This window comes from Dendronephthya gigantea, unplaced genomic scaffold (genome assembly GCF_004324835.1).
Source record: "Dendronephthya gigantea isolate DGI-Jeju-01 unplaced genomic scaffold, DenGig_1.0 000019F, whole genome shotgun sequence".
Classification (NCBI taxonomy): domain Eukaryota; kingdom Metazoa; phylum Cnidaria; class Anthozoa; order Malacalcyonacea; family Nephtheidae; genus Dendronephthya; species Dendronephthya gigantea.
Genome location: NW_021163029.1, coordinates 1,230,001 through 1,246,289, shown reverse-complemented (window position 1 = coordinate 1,246,289; position 16,289 = coordinate 1,230,001). Strand labels below are relative to the sequence as shown.

The 16,289-nt window shown below is 37.5% G+C and overlaps 1 protein-coding gene across 1 annotated transcript; it reads right to left on the bottom strand.

Annotated features, from left to right (window-relative positions):
* Positions 1-2,300: 2,300 nt before the first annotated feature.
* On the bottom strand, positions 2,301-11,397 carry LOC114521182. Its single transcript, XM_028541599.1, has 3 exons — positions 11,256-11,397; positions 4,687-5,923; positions 2,301-4,122 (listed from the first exon to the last, which is right to left on the bottom strand). Exons 2-3 carry the CDS (start codon positions 5,916-5,918, stop codon positions 3,222-3,224), a joined length of 2,133 nt encoding a protein of 710 aa, XP_028397400.1. The 5' UTR covers positions 5,919-5,923; positions 11,256-11,397; the 3' UTR covers positions 2,301-3,221.
* Positions 11,398-16,289: the final 4,892 nt, after the last annotated feature.

Below are 16,289 nucleotides of genomic sequence, written 5' to 3'. Positions count from 1 at the left end.
CTGTTTGGTTTGTCCGACCATAACGTTGCACCCTAAAATCAGGTCCTCTCGCGAATGTCCAGGTAGGAAAGTAATAACAGGAAGAGACACACGAACAAGTAGTAAACGTGAACTTGGTTGGTACCTTACCTAAATAAATTGGTCTACCATTGACTCATGCACTCGTTAACTGTGAAGATAAGTTGGAGCTGATGACGAACCTCATTAATAACGCTTCGAGCCATATTACGCCATCCTAGATAAACAAATTTTTGATCCGATTACAATTGGTGGAGAACGCATTCCTGTTGTCTACAAAGCAAAAGTATTTGGCCTCACAATCTCAAACAACCTTTTGTGGAACGGAGTCCATTAAGAAAGCAAATAAACGTTTGTTCTTTTTTGTCCTGGAATATTGCTCGCCTGTTTTTCATCATGTTTTGCCGCAGTACTTGAGTGCTGACATGGAGAGAGTACAAAAGAGGTCACTATCAATTATTGACTCGAGTAAAACCTACGATTCTAATATGAGTCATTTCGGTCTATCCATCTTATATAAAAGGCGTCAACAACTATGCAATAAACAGTTTGAATGAATTTCAGAATCGTCGCACAAACTCTCTAGCCTTCTACCGCCAAGACATGGCTCCAGCTTCAATCTTCGTAGATACCATGAATATGATCTCCCACGGATCCATTCAGACAGATTTAAAAATTCCTTTTTACCAGCAACGTGTGCAAAAAAGTTTTTAATGACATTTAGTTCCTACTTTGGGCAATATAATTCGGTAATTACGTCACAACGTTTAAATTTAGAACCACTTTAAATGAGATGAATTTTAAGTTTTATACTCTCACGAGCCACGGGCAAAGATGGAACATTTGTCTTCAACACATGCATCAATTTTTTTTTGTTTTGGCCTATAAATGTGGAAATAAGCCATAACAGGAGAATAAGGCTGAGGAACCAAGAGGGGCGAGCCTCGTTCCCGCGTTATGGCTTATCTCCATACACTTATTTGTCAATATGAAAAATTATTTTTCATGCATGGGTTATAAAAGGATGTTTTTCATCTTTCCACATAGCTTGTGAGAGTAAAACTTGAAATCCATCTCATTTAAGGTGGTTCTAAATTTAAAACGATAATGTTGTGACGTAATGACCGAAAAGATCTATTTTGTTGGATCCAATTCACTTCTGGGGCCGGTTGTATAAAACTCTTAACTACATTTTAAGTAACTTAGTATCAAATGTGGTATAACAACTGCCTAAATAGACAAAACACTTCTGGACCTTTCGACCTGAGGGCCTTCGTCAGGAGAGTTAGTATGAAGTAGTTAACTAGAAAATACACGATTCTGATTGGCTAATTCGCCACTAACTATAGTTAAAAGTTAACAACCTTTTTATACAACCAGCTCCTGATTGATGTTTTTTAAGAACGCCCTTGAACGTTAACAACTTGACTTGGAATGATGGACGAACATGCATTGTAAACAAAAAACGGATAATTTAGGATAAGAATTGGATTTATTCTTGGCAGCCAATGTTCAGCAAATGAAGGGAATGGTGATATATGTGGCTTATGTGCTGTGTTATTTCCATGGGACAAGCAAGATCTATACTAACACCATTTGAACTGCCATACGAATCTCCATTTTCACCCAGAAATATTTGCTAATTATACCAATCATCCTAATGATAAGGGGCAGTTACGAAAAAAACAAATTACCCTTTCATCTAGTTCCAGATAATACGTCTGATAGCTCAGATTATGAAGAGGAGGAGGAACATGACTTGGAGGAAAAGCCATGTCTTAATAGGAGTTTTGGAATGGATTTCTCTGATAAATATACAATGTGGAAGTTTAAAGATTCCCAAAAGTTTTACGAATGGTTGCAGCCTATTATGTATCCGTCATTGACTGTATATGCTGGTGAAGATAAATTTAATCCTGTTGCAGTGTTCATGGTGACACACCTTGTCCCAGGATGGGTAGGTGGTGCTTTAACTGCTGTGACTTATACCTAAAAATACATAATACATCATCAAAATGAATACTTTTTTGTCAACATTATTGCCAGTCATCATCGACAAATTTCTCACGTTATCTGGAAATTAATATTTCTAACAAGAATTGTGCTTATTCAATTAAAAAGGTTAAATCGTTCATGTCAGATGTCAGTATCTAAAAATTATAAATTAAAGTAACAACCATGTTAATCTTGATTTGTCCAAATTTACTCGGAAAGTTGTAAAGCCGCTGCAGTTTCTCACAATATTATTGATATGCATTGAGACAACAGTCTGACCGCTTAAATTTAGATTTGCTAGTTTTACTTTATTTTGCATGTCTATATATATAACAAAAAGGTGATTTCGTTTTAACTATAACAAGCGCATTCGTTGACATTTTCGGTTTTAACCAAAACTATTGTTATGCCAACGAAAACAAGATCGCTTCCACTCTTATTTACTGCCAAAACCTAACTAAAATCCCGATACAAGACCGGTTCATATCTTCTCTTTACGCCTACGTAAAATATGTCCATATTTTACAATCGCATGCGTGACTATTTACAACAGTGATTTTACAACGTGATATATTTACAACAAACACACAACACTATAATCACATTTTTCTGCAACTTACAACTTTATGTTAACATATAAAATCGGCTTTATTCACAATCTCGTACCCAGGGTCTTTACTCGTGGTTACGATTTTGCTTTAATCATAGGCGTACGGACCCGACTTACCTCGGATTTTAGTTAGATTCAATAAAAATTTGATAAACTTTTCTAGATTCAAATATTTCAAGAGGGGGGTGGAAGCTGCCCAACACGCCGCCTATGCCTATGGTTTCAATTTTTGTCCTTCGTAAGAGCAAATAATTGTTTAAAATTACTTTGATTAGTTGCAGAGAGAATATAATTGTAAACATGCAAGGATCAAAATACAAAAAATTCTCTATTCTAACTGATTCCTACAATAGTACTACGTGCAAATTATTGTAAAATGTAAATACTGGCCTGGTCTGGCCTTGAGTTATAATTTATGAGTATACAAGAAAGGATATATAGGTTAACAGCTTGCTCGGTCTGTAGGAGAAAAGAACATGCAGACCTCAGTCCCGTTTTCACGAATTGTTCGGGACCAAGGGGCTCGTTAGAGAACCCATTCAGGGTTAATAACTATGAATACATGTAAACAATAATACAGTGCAGTAGCGGAGCAAAGTTATTTACTTAAAATGGTCAAGTACATGTTTAGTGCCAGAATATTTCCTGCGTTGTCGTTGGTCGAAAAATTTTCATAACATCTTGGACACTGGACTTTTGTCAGCTTTCCGGTAAATTCGGTAACTAATGACTCTTCGTGGCATTCTGGACATGTGTATTTTGCATTTTGCAAGCCTTTCAACGAATCCATCAATTTTTGAGCTACTTCATGGCCATGTTTTCGATAATACTCTTTCTCCCTTTCAGTCAGGTCATTCAACGTCCAGTAAACGTCAAAGAATTCTAGTTGAAGAACTTCTGCATTTTGCACTCTGAAGAAACCATTGTCGGCCCATTCTTCTCCCCACGAATTCATCAAGATCAAACATTTGCTGCTGTAACTGGTCAAAACAACAGCATGGCCTCGAGTGGGTGCGTTTTTGGGGCGCTTACGTTTGTCAAGTTTATTTCGCGTGAGCACACCCTCCGGATCATTGCGGTAGAACTCTGAAAACTCATGCCATTCATCATCTGTAAGAGAAAATCTTGCTACCACTGGGCGCTTCTTGACAATAGCTTCCTTCGCTTTCGTGATACCAACCTTTTTGCTGTGCAAACGATACTTCGAGCACATTTCCTTCAAAACTTTTTCAGTGTTAGCACCTTTTTTTCCATGCGCATCTATCATTTCCTTTCTCAACATGTTAAACTCAGGATAGCCTGCTTCTCGACCAAGAATTCGATGCATTGCCAAATGCAGGGCTGCAGCGGATGCATTCGCGTAACAGGTACCTCCTTCTTGTTTCTGTGCTTTAAAACCACCCGTCGTTTGGTTGATATAAATATCAAGATCAATCGATACCAGCAATTCAGATAAAAATTCAGTACAACAGACATTTTGAGCCATTTCGCAAGCTTCTCTATAAAAAAATACCAGGAGTCTATATAATCAACAAAATCTATATAATCATATAACATCTTCATGCATGTGATTAGTCATGCTGTCTCCTAACCCAGTGCACCTATTTTACAAGCGAGTTTCTTTCTTTCAAAAAAAGTTGTTGTAAAACTGTTTAGACCGTGAAAAGATATACTCTTATAACATACTCTGACAACCGATTCCTCCGAAGGTTCCATTTTGTGTTAATACCTCGCAATCTCTAATTATTGTTCAGGAGCCCACGAAATTAATAATTTCGTGTTGGTCGCGCGAGTTTAAGAAAAACTAGTTTTACCAGTTTTGGCATGGAAAATCGGTTTAAATCACTGAGTTGTTGACTTGTTGTTTTTTCGAGTGGTTGTTTTTCAATTATACGCTTAAGAAAGGGTTTGTTTGATTGTGTGTTTGTTTTTCTTTGTTTTGTGTTAAATATATAACATTGTTAAAGAATCAGTTTTGTTTCAGTTTTGTTCAGAGTGCTCTTTTATCGGGAGTTTTGGTATTTTTGGGATCCAGCCGGGATAACGGAGGCGATAACACATACCTTAAGTTGTCGGGATGATTGACTTGCATAAACAATTTCGTTTCATTGTTAGCAATATCGATTTTCCAATCTTGTTTGACTAAAATTGCTCGTGGTAAAAGCTGTGTTGGCACTTCAGAACTTAATCGAAACAGAAACTTGGCTCCGGATTCCCAAGAAGGTTCCAAAGTATCGTACAACCGCTTTGGTTGAATATCTCTGGATCTGGTGATGAAAGATGATACAACTTTCACGTCTGCTTCTTTTAGTTTGCGGGTAATTTGGTTGATCTTCTCGATATCTTTATTACTGCCATCTGTAGGGATTCCATCTGATACGATGAAAAGCAATTTATTTGTCTCGGAATTGTTTTCTTTGAAAAACTTTACAGCTTCTTTAAGAGACTGATACAACGGTGTTCTGCCATAAATAAAAGGCTTAACATTTTCAAGCAATTGTTGCGCTCGCTCTTTCGTAAGTTCTTTTTCATCAACATATCCACGGATAATGTTAGAGGCATTCTTTACACTGAAGATGGAGTTGCTCGAGACGCCTTTCAAAAATAAGCACTTTACCTTTTCGACGATTTCTTCGATGTCTTTTTCCGTAGCTTCTCTGAATGCGCTAGCACCCACTTTAGCTACATCTTCAACTTTGTCAGGGAAAAATATGGCCGGTGCCATCGCTGCTGCGAGAAAAGGGCTGAAGACTACTGCTAAAGCCGTTGTTGTTAAGACCTGTCCAGCCAGTGTAGCAGGGTCTCGTTGCGTAATAGGGTCAGCGATGTCTCGACAAGCCTTTGGTAAAATTTCGTAAACAAATTCCTTGAGAAACTGTTCATCTGTCTTAAGTTTTTTCAAAATCAGTGAGGCCATAACATCAGACACTACTTTTTGAATTAGAGACACATCCTTTGCCCACTTACGGATAGAGCGAGCACCATTCTTTTCCAGAATGTTAAAGACTTCATTGATTTTACTCTCCTCAGCTCGACTGTCTTCATGATAGGCTGGCATTTTCATGTTACCGAGTTGGTGAATCGTCCCAATAACATCAAAGATTTCTCTGTTCTGACAATCTGCACCAAAACCAACAGCGAAGACACGATTTTCAGAAGACAGGTCGTGTTTGATAAGATCATCAATAACTTTGAAAATAGATTCAGCCCACGGTGTGCTTTCTTCATTAATATCGCTTTCAATGTTCTCCTTCATGGAACCAGAAACGTCAAGTAGTATTCCAGTTAAAGACATTTTGTCTGTAACGAAAGGTCAAATAGTTAAAGTTTAGGTTACACGGGCAATTTTTTTCTCGCGCTGGCAACGCAACGGGTCAAATTTTATCACACTGCCAGCACGAGGTAAAACGTTACCCGTGTGTCATATCCTGCGCGGCAACGCAATCGTAATTCGATACGTTTCGCAATCGTTGCCGAAAGTTAAAATTATTTAACTTTCGGCAACGATTGCCGAAGATATCGTATTACATTGTCACCTTCTTACGATTTTAGCCAATGAAAATCGTCAATTTCGTACGAGCAATCGATGGCGCAGGCACATTTTTTTATTATCAGTACGCAAAAATACGCGTGGATTCGCGTAGTCCAGCCATTTTTTCAGCAACATGGATGCCATGCGAACAACTTCAAGGTGACGATAAAATATCGCTAAATGACCAAAAATCCTTACTTTTATCTCATAAAACAATCCAAATTTGTGGAATACAGCACACCTGCACTATCTGAATTGGTTTTAAAAAATAAAGCGAAAGAAGAGCTTTTCAAAGCACTTGGTATGAAATACCAAATCCTAGCTTCACTAAAGACCTTTAGTTTGTCGATTACGGCAAACGCCAAACCGCTAACAAAGTTTCTGTTTTAACTCCAATATCTTTAAGTGTGCGGTATTTTGGTAAATTACAAACGTTCTACATAAAACTTGTGATGTTCAGCAGTAATGTAAGAAAGCAATAAGCTATTTCTGATGTATTTAGCAAAGCAGCAAATTCATGCAACTTTGCCGTATATGCTTCACGTTCGCCGTATAAAATTTAATGCTTGAACGGCTGAGGGTGTGTTCACGTCCGACATATGTGTTAAGTGGTAGGGTCCGTAGTATTATCACAGGCGGTGGTCCACTACAGAAAAAAATTTGCAAGTATGAATTTGCATATTGCAAGCCAAGTTGCTCTGAGCGAAAAAAGCCCAAGCACATGCACAATGACCAGTGGAAAATAGACGATTTTTGTAAACATGATAACAAACTAGGTTTTAACTCTATAACGACGAAATTGGTTTTATTTAGAGCTGAACTAGAGTAAATAAGACTTGTACAGTATTCAACATTTTCAGGCTATAAATATAAAACTTCTACGATCTATCTGAAATAACCAGTCGCTATTTTACTTAGACTGAACGGAATACAAAACTTTTAGTTCAACTCCGAGCCCAGCCAGAAAATTCAACCATGAAAATTTTATCCGGTTATAGCTTTATTAATTTTTGAGTTATCGTCCACGAAAGTAAGAGGAATGAGAATTTTAGTTTGCTAAGAAAAGCGACGAAAAAGGTTTTGCATATATTCATAAATTATAGGGAACCGTACAACAGAACAATGAAACAATAAAATAGGCCAATCGACCCCTTTTGTTTTCTCGGGGTACTGACCCTAATTAATAAAACTTTTTGTGTCTAGAAAGCGGTCAGATAGTTTGAATATCATGATCGCAACGTTCCTAAGATGTATTAAAAACACTAGATAAAAAAAGATATCTTAAAAGGTTTTAAATGTAGAGTTGAGTAAGTTAAGATATTAAACTGTCCTAAATGGGTGATACATGCAATACAATACAATACAATAAACTTTACTTAAACACGGCAAAATCTCCAGTTACAGAGAGTTATAGCATATAAATATAAATAATAAGTTACTAGTTGTTACTGCTTGACAAGGTTTGCCGTGTGGGTCTGTGGGAGTCGTTTTAGTTTTGCAAATACCTATTTATGCTTTCTTAATTAAAGTGATAGAAACATTGAAGCTTTCGTACGTTTTCTAGTAAAAGCTTCGTTTCAGATAATTTGTTCGCGGCTTGGGCAAGTTCAATTTCATTTCAGAATTTCGTACATTAAAGTCCAAGCTGTGAACAGAAAAAAGATCTTGTAGATAAGTGGGCAATTTACCATTTTGTATCATGAAAACTAACTTAGCTTTTTGTTTTTTTCGTCGTAATGAAAGGACTGGCATCATAATTAGTCCTCAAGATGACCCTTGCAGCTCAGTTCTGGAGTTTTTGTATTTTACAGCTTAGTGTTTCACCAAGACTGTCCCAGACCAAGGAACAGTAGTCAAAATGAGGTTGAATTAATGCTCGATAAATTTGAATAGATGTGTCAGTTGTTATAAACGGTCTTACGCGTTTTAAAGCACCAATGGCTGACGCAACCTTTTTAGACATTTTATCAATATGCACTGCCCAGCTGAGATGTTGGTCAATAATTATGTGTTCCTATGGCCTTAACAGAGGTAACCCTTTTGATCTCATAGTCACTTATTTTAATCGCTAGTTCATAATTTATGGTGGCCATTTTTTGCCGAGATCCAATTGTCATAAATTCAGTTTTAGTAATATTTAAGCTTAGCTTATTTGAAATAAGCCATGCAGCTATTCAGATTTTTTAGATCCGAATTAATGACATTTTGGAGTTCATTAACAGAATTTGACGCGTAACTAACACTTGTATCATCTGCGAACATTCTCAGTGTTGAATAATTAAGATAATTTGGAAGGTCATTAATATAAACAAGAAATAATAATGGTCCCAAATTGCTGCCCTGTGGAATGCTGCAGGTGACTGGAACAGAGTCTGATAATTGATCATTGACGCGACATTTCTGGGTTCTATTAGTAAGACAGTAAGATAAGATTAAAACCACCTTAAAGTGTTTTCTTCAATTCCGTAATTTTTAAGTTTTTTTAAGACTATTTAGTGATCAATTGTGTCAAATGCCTTGTTTAAATCAATAAAGACAACTCCATTGATTAGGCCATTATCAACATTTATAGACCAACTATTCGTAGCTTCAATAATGCTGTTGAAGTACTATGAAAAGTCAGAAAACCAAATTGACAAGAAGTCAGATTGATAATGCTTAGATTGCAAAAAAAGGGTTTTAATATGTTCGTCCTAAAAAATAAGAGGGACATAAATATCCAGCACATCAAAGAGATCTTGTCATCAACACAACTACACAGCAATGGCTCCAGTGCTTACATGGAATGCCAGCGTCTTCAATCTCTACGAAAAAGGGAAGGCCTTGGGTTTGCAACAAGAACAACCCCAAAAGACAAAAGTTGCGAATTCTTTTACCCTGAGCAAGATCATTCGCTATTTGATACGGCTATATGATGATGTGAGGGCAAATGGCGCGATTCATCCGCTGTTTGACACCCACCAAAGATCGACCAGGGTGAAAGTTGTGAGGGATATAAGTAAACGCATCTCTGGGAGGCCGTTTTTTAAAAACCCGTGTAACTTCTGCCATTGGGATGACAGATTTGAGCTACATGCAGAAACCGAAGTGCCAGCACGGGTTAAACTGTTGCGTGTGGAAAGTAAAGATATAAACAATCTGCAAATCATCAAGAAATATTTTTATACGTAGTCTACATTTATCATCTGTTTGCGGATGTATGTCTATAAATAGCATTTTCCGTAGCATCTTTATAAGCCTCAATAAGTACTTAAGAGTGTCGAAATAACGGTTTGATCCCTTGGACTCTTGAACACCAACATGTAGTGGCAATTGAGGGAGCATAGATGGGAAAATTTGCCTTTATTATACAAATCTTATCTTATCAACGGATTTTTTTTTGTAAACAACTGGGTGTCTTTAAAGTTGGCGAGGTCTCGGCAAACTCCTTCTTTTTCGACATTGGTCTACGGTATATGCTGGAGTGAACTGACAGCAAAAGACAAAAGTGTCCCATCGGGATGTACTTTCTACCCCCTATATATCGATGCTCGAAAAGGTCATCAAAGACATTTATGACAGTCTACCCCGGAACTGATATTCCGCAATTGCCTACACTGAAGAGGAGCAATGGGAAAAAAATGTCCTGAATAATCTTGGCATCCCTTCCATGAACCTCGAAGATTATGGTTGTTCCAAGACAAGAGCGCTATTGGACGGTTTATTACGGAAAGAAACCTGTGGTAACCATGCACTGGTCATTTGAAGATTACCACCATTGTCCAAAGGTGGAGTAGAAGCCTATTAATAGGCTATGGTTAGAAGAAAAAATGTAAAAACCACCACAAATGTACATATTACTTTATAAGAATAAATGGATATTCAAACCTCGCTGCTTTTTATTAGCCACGGCAAAATATCACCCGTTGAAACCAAGACGGTTTAATTTCGTAGCTTGCCTAATTAACGTTTCTAAATGTTTCACGGTCACAAATCCTTTAATTTATAAACTAAAGCCAAATAGACCATAATTCTACCAAAATTCAAAGGTCGCAACTCTTTATATACTAAACATAAATTTTCAAATTATTTCTAGCAATACGACAAATCAAATATCTATATGACTTTCATTGTTTTCCTAAATCACTTTCAAATAAAATTTCAAAGTGCTCATACTTAATTCTGCATTATTTTCACTCAAAAAATCTAAAATTAGCTGCTCTTCTCGTTTTGCAATCGCGAAACAAAATGGCGCAGGGTCAGAAACGTCTCGTTGTTTTGCCATCGGAAAACGAAATAACTATAAAATAACTATTAATAATTAAAATCACCTTTGAATAATTTCACCTCATTAAAAAACAACTTAGCATCAAATGTGGTATAACAGCTGCCTAAATAGACAAAACACTTCTCAGCGACGTTTCGACCTGAAGGCCTTCGTCAGGAGAGTAAGTATCCATACTAACTCTTCTGATGAAGGTCGAAACGTCGCTGAGAAGTGTTTTGTCTATTTAGGCAGTTGTTATACCACATTTGATGCTAAGTTGTTTAAAGACGTTGCCACGCTACTCTTTGGTTATATTGGAACTCATTAAAAAACTATTCATCTCATTATTATGCGCATAAAAGGCTGGTTAAGCCCATGATAATACTACTGCGTCCTATAATGTAAACTAACAGGCCCTTTGTTTACATTTTGAACTTTTATATTTTTTGAAATACGACAAACTATCTGCTTATCTCATACATCATTTCACTATATGGTATAAATGAATATGAACTAGAGTCTGTGTCTAAAAAATCCGATAAATGCGAAAGTTTTTGAGAAGGGCGGTTTTCCATTGCGACACAAGGCATAAATTTTCGATCGAACGAAATTTTTCGTCCGATTTTCATTTCAATTGTGCGAATTCGATCGTAATTCCTTTGCCCAGATAAATTGACCGGTCACAATAGAAAAGAAAATCTAGCGAAAATTCCCATTCGATCGAACAATTTAGAAAGGCAGTTTTGTAATTTGCGAGCCCCGATGCACAAAGCAGGACTGAACATTATCTTTAAATTATAATTCGCAGTACATTTACAATTAATATAAATATTTCACTTTCAAATAATACTTACCAAGATTATTTGATTCGTAAATTGTAGATCACAAAATTGTACGATTTCAAGCAAGTTTTACAAGTACGCCACCCTCTTTCGCTTTCAATTTAATTTCGATTATTCATCCCATCTAATTGTCCCAATCTCGTTCCCGGGTTTTCGCGTATGGCATGCGTGTGCGATTGGGATTGGCTGGGATCTATCCTCGTTCCCATGTGCCAGCCAATCCCAGCCATGAAATATCCCATTCTAGTCTCTAGACCTCTTATACTTTCCTTAGTACGCGATCACACAGGAGTTGATCATATTGATCATGTGAGCAGAATGAAATCGCGCATCAGAAAATTGGCCCAAGACAAAATTGCGAGACAAAGCTTTAACGTACTGTAGATAAATACCGTGACATACGATCTTCAGCGAACGACGGATCCTATGTCCGGTCAAGCTCTGGATACAATTTTGCTGCAGGTTCACACAATATTATTTGTTGGCATTGAGACAACAGTCTGTAGGAAAAAAATCCGACCTCAGTCTTGTTCGCACGAACTGTTCAGGTATAAGTACCCACCATGATGTTTCTAATCACCTCTTTGAGGGATCCAAGCTCAGCCCGGACGTCTTCGCTCATAAAATTTGGAACCCCTTGTGGCCTGGTTGCATCGCTGGTGGTGTCTAGATGTAAGAAATGTCATTTCGTACAAGATATCACACAAGATATGTTTCTAAATTGCTAGCCACCATTTGGCAAATTTACAGTAGGTGATCCAGGCCACAAACTCGGCGCCCAGCAATCTTTGTGGTGTTTTGAGGCCCTGGCAAGATGTTTGCAGATTTGACTCCCTCTTAGCTCGCAGATCTCTCAGTGTCGCGGAAGGAGTCTTTGCGAACGAGATTGAGCGCGATGCTGCATTGGAAGCTTCACATCTTGCAGCATTAACTAACTCCTGATTTGCAAAAGAAAAAGTTAAACATATGGACTGACTCCACTTGACCATAATTAGGGCAGATGAGTTTCGATAAGAAATTCGACATGTCATTTTTCTTATAACTGGATCATCAAGGGATTAAGAGATCTTTATAACATAAAATCTCCTAGCAAGAGTGGATAACCGTCTGACACATTCCCGTTAGCTTAAATATTTGTAGTCGAGATGAATATTGATGTATAAGTATCTGCCATGACGTTTCTAATCACCTCTGTGAGGGATCCAAGCTCAGCCAGGGCGTCTTCGCTGATGTAATTTGGGACCCTTTGTGGCCTGGTCGCATCGTTAGTGGTGTCTAGATGTAAAACTGATAAAATGTCATTTGGTAATTTCATCATCCATTAATTTTGTTAAAACGCTGCACTGCAGCCTTTTAGTAGCACCGGAACATCTATAAGATTTTAACCAAGGGCCTGGAGAAGTTGATGGAGCTCGCGTTGCTCGCCAGCACAGTAGCTGTATTTTGTTAACTACTTATCGTTAGCTATACCGATACTAACCATTTTCCTGACGAGAATTAGTTTCGCTAATTCGTTTATCATGGATTTTCCGAACACAATAATAGTTTTACACAAAGAATGATAATATGATAATGATAAAAATATACACAAAGAAAAGAATAGTGAATAACACGTTTTTGTTGACACTAATATTGTTAACTTGCAACGATGAGGCAACGAGATAACACTGGCTGGTTAACACGAATATAAAAAGAAAATTATACCTTCGCGCAGCACGACTCCCTTCATGGAGTTCGGCCATTTCAGTTGACTTTACGATCCATCGCCATCGTATCTCATTGACAACTATAAGTTGTGTGTTTCCTACGAACCTCAGAGAGTCGTTTGTTGCTGCTTCATCGCCCTTTCATCATTTCCAAAAAGCCATTGCAAAATTGCAAATTGTGTAAAATCCTGTTTATCTTTCCCAAAGTCTTTTTCTGATGCATTTAAAAAAGATCTTAGAACAAGGGGATTAAAAATGTTGCCTTGGTTGAATTGCTAGTTTTGCCTCAAACATTTGGGTCAGTAATTTTGTATCTACCATGCACATCCTACCTAGATTGATGCAAATACGAAAATTCAAGTTGGGTTCACTGAAGAAAATTGTTTTTCACATTAGATATTAAGAAATACTGTTTAGCAATGCGGAATAGTCAAAAATAAGTAAAATGCCTTTTTTTATATCTCATTGCGGTCAGTGCGATAATTAATTGCTACAATGCTTTGCGCGGACGCGATGGCGTAAAAAGATTTGACGCAATAATTAGCTTTGTCATAATTGACTGACTGCGCAAGTGAAAACACTTCTTTTTACGCGTGAAAATTCTTTTAAAATGGCGAGTAATCAAAATCGATATCGGTTGGATAAATACTCTGGAAGAAAGTATCAGCCACCGCTTCTAGAATTTCTACAAATACAAAACTACGTCTTCTCTTTGATAAACAACGCTAAAAAAATCTTGATCGAAGAGGAAATGAACAACAACAAACTCCAAGATAGTGGAGAGAAAGACCAGGGAGAAGGTAAGAATAAATTTCTAAATATTTTATTAATTTAATTTGCAGATTTGCGATGATTTACGGCGTATATTTTACGCAAATTCATTTGAATAAGATTTTTTTGTAATTAGTTGCTAGGCAAACAAAGTAGTTGCCTAGCAATAATTAATTGCCTAGCAACTACCTCATCAATTCGCAATTTGCGCGCGCCAGTAAACTCGCGCCATTGACTCGCGCGCGCTAACGTTAACTTTCAATTTCATTCCCCAAGTGAATTCGCCTTTTTTTCAAAACCGCAAGCGTGAGACTTCCTAACGGCCACAGTCTTATTCTTCAAATGGTCTGTTGATTCTAAAAAAATTGCTTTTCATGTTAAATCATAATGTTTAAACCCATTTCAGAAAATTAAACCCGAAAACGTCATCGTGAGAAACGCTAATTGTGTCGTATCCGTGGTCGTATGTTAAAATATATTTTATTTATTTTGAAATCAGAAAGCGAATGTCCTCATGCTGGAGAGCTGGACAATGAAACTGATCAACAACCTTCGTTGCTGACCACTCCTGAACCTATCGTTACACTTCGCCGTGAGGGAGAAGAAACTAAATTACAGACAGTTGAAAGTGAAACGAAAATTACCGGCGAGACAGAATTCGTCGATGGCCTCAGCGGCAATGACTGTGTTCAATCCTGTAGTCAGACCAGTCTCAGTGTACAAGAGATAAACGTTTGCGACGGGCCGGGTGCTGAGGCTGACCCCACCCAGGTGTTGAGTGCCGCCGCTTCTTCATATCTCGAGAAGCCTCGGTCTGACTTTGAAAGTGCTTTGCCATTGAAACAGGAATCTACGAATGATCCAGTAGTGATCAGTGAGAAGGCAATCTCTCGATATTCAGATGTTATAATTCCTGAAATGAACAATATTGAAAATACAGGAAATACAGGCGATGAGGTAATGAAATAATGCCTATTCTTTATTGTTTTCCTGTTAACCAACAAACTGCACTCGATCCCCTTAACTGCTTAGGTATGGTCACCCAAATGATAACATCATTCGAAGGGTTGCGGCATCAATCGAATTTTGTGGTTGCGCATCTGACGCCGTACAAAATCGTAAGGCTGGTAGTAAAGGTTTGAAACAGAATACTGGAAATAATTAACAATGACTTTCGTTTTTCTAGAGTGAATTAACCGACGGTGAAAGGCCTCCAGTTGTTCCTCACGTATATGCAAACGTTTTTATACCAAACCAAAACGATGATGACGATTATTACAGACATAACGTTGTCGTTTCTGGAAATGTCATGGAGTCAGAAACCCCAGGAACGTCAAATCGGAAATGTCAAATCGAAGATCATGAAGACCATTTTGGTAAGTTTAAATGTTTGATAAATTGAAATTTGGGTGAGGCGAATGTTTTGAATTTCCCACATAGGTTACGGGCTAGGAGCTTAAGAGATGTGTCCGTATGAAGTAAAGTTTTACGCCGGCTATATGCGACCTGATGTATTTTGCTTGAACTTTTTTGCAGAGGAATTTGTTGCAACAAGTAGTAGTGGCTTTATGACAAAGAAAAACAGGAAATATATTACCTGCAAAAAGGAAAAAGAGAAAGCCAGCACGAAGGAGGCGGCAGATAAGAAAACTAAGACTAAGAACAAGAATGTTAAAGCAGATAAAAAGGGGAGAAGAAAATTTCGTCAAAGACTTCGTGATTTATTCTGCTGCTGTCTTCGCCATTCAGAAAGAAGACATGAATAGGAATGTTAAAAAATATTGACATTTCGACAGAAAAGGACCTAATATTTAGACTAGACTGTATATATTTGTAAATTATAATATAATGTATAGAAATAAATTTTTTTATATAAAGAAGAAAGACTTTCTTACCTTTTATTTGCATGCAGTACTGTCCAGAAATAAACTAACACTTCGGTTTGGTCGCAGTTTGGTCGCGGTTCGTTGCGGTTGACCGATAGAAACCGCAGACGACCGCAAGGGAAAAATATGAACGCAGTTGCCGTTCGCCTCCGAACGGAATGTTATGAGCTGCTGAGAACGACAACACAATAATGAAATCGAAAACATCTTAAGAAATGTCTGTCGGAGTCAGTCAGACCGACATTCGGGCGAGTTTCAACCTCGGTCTCACCGCAGTTCGACCTATAGGTCTGAACTCGGTTTAATCCTGGAAAAAGGCGTGTAGAACGCACTAAAACATTTGACAATAAAAATCTGCGATAAAATATTATAAAACATGTCACGACGTTTCGACGTTTCCAGAACGTCATTATCAAGTGAAAAATACTATTATGAAATAGAGTATATACAGGGTGTCCCAAAAAAAACGAAAACTATTGAAATCACCCATAACAATGTAATTGTTAGAGTTTGAATGCCTAAGCACTCTGTTGGGACCAACAAGTGTATAAATGTTTGCCATAAGCATTTTTATGCGTGCATATGATGCAGTAAAATTTGCTCGTACGCGAAAATGATATTCATTAACAATATTTAAATGTGCATCTCAATCACCATGACCTTCGACATGTCCCCTTTCTCTA

Excerpts from the sequence above, each read along its gene's own strand:
- LOC114521182 (XM_028541599.1), bottom strand. The coding sequence starts at position 5,918 with ATGTCTTTAACTGGAATACTACTTGACGTTTCTGGTTCCATGAAGGAG. Across the intron at positions 4,123-4,686 it reads AATCATCCCGACAACTTAAG|AGAAGCTTGCGAAATGGCTC; the intron begins GTATGTGTTATC and ends ATTTTTTTATAG.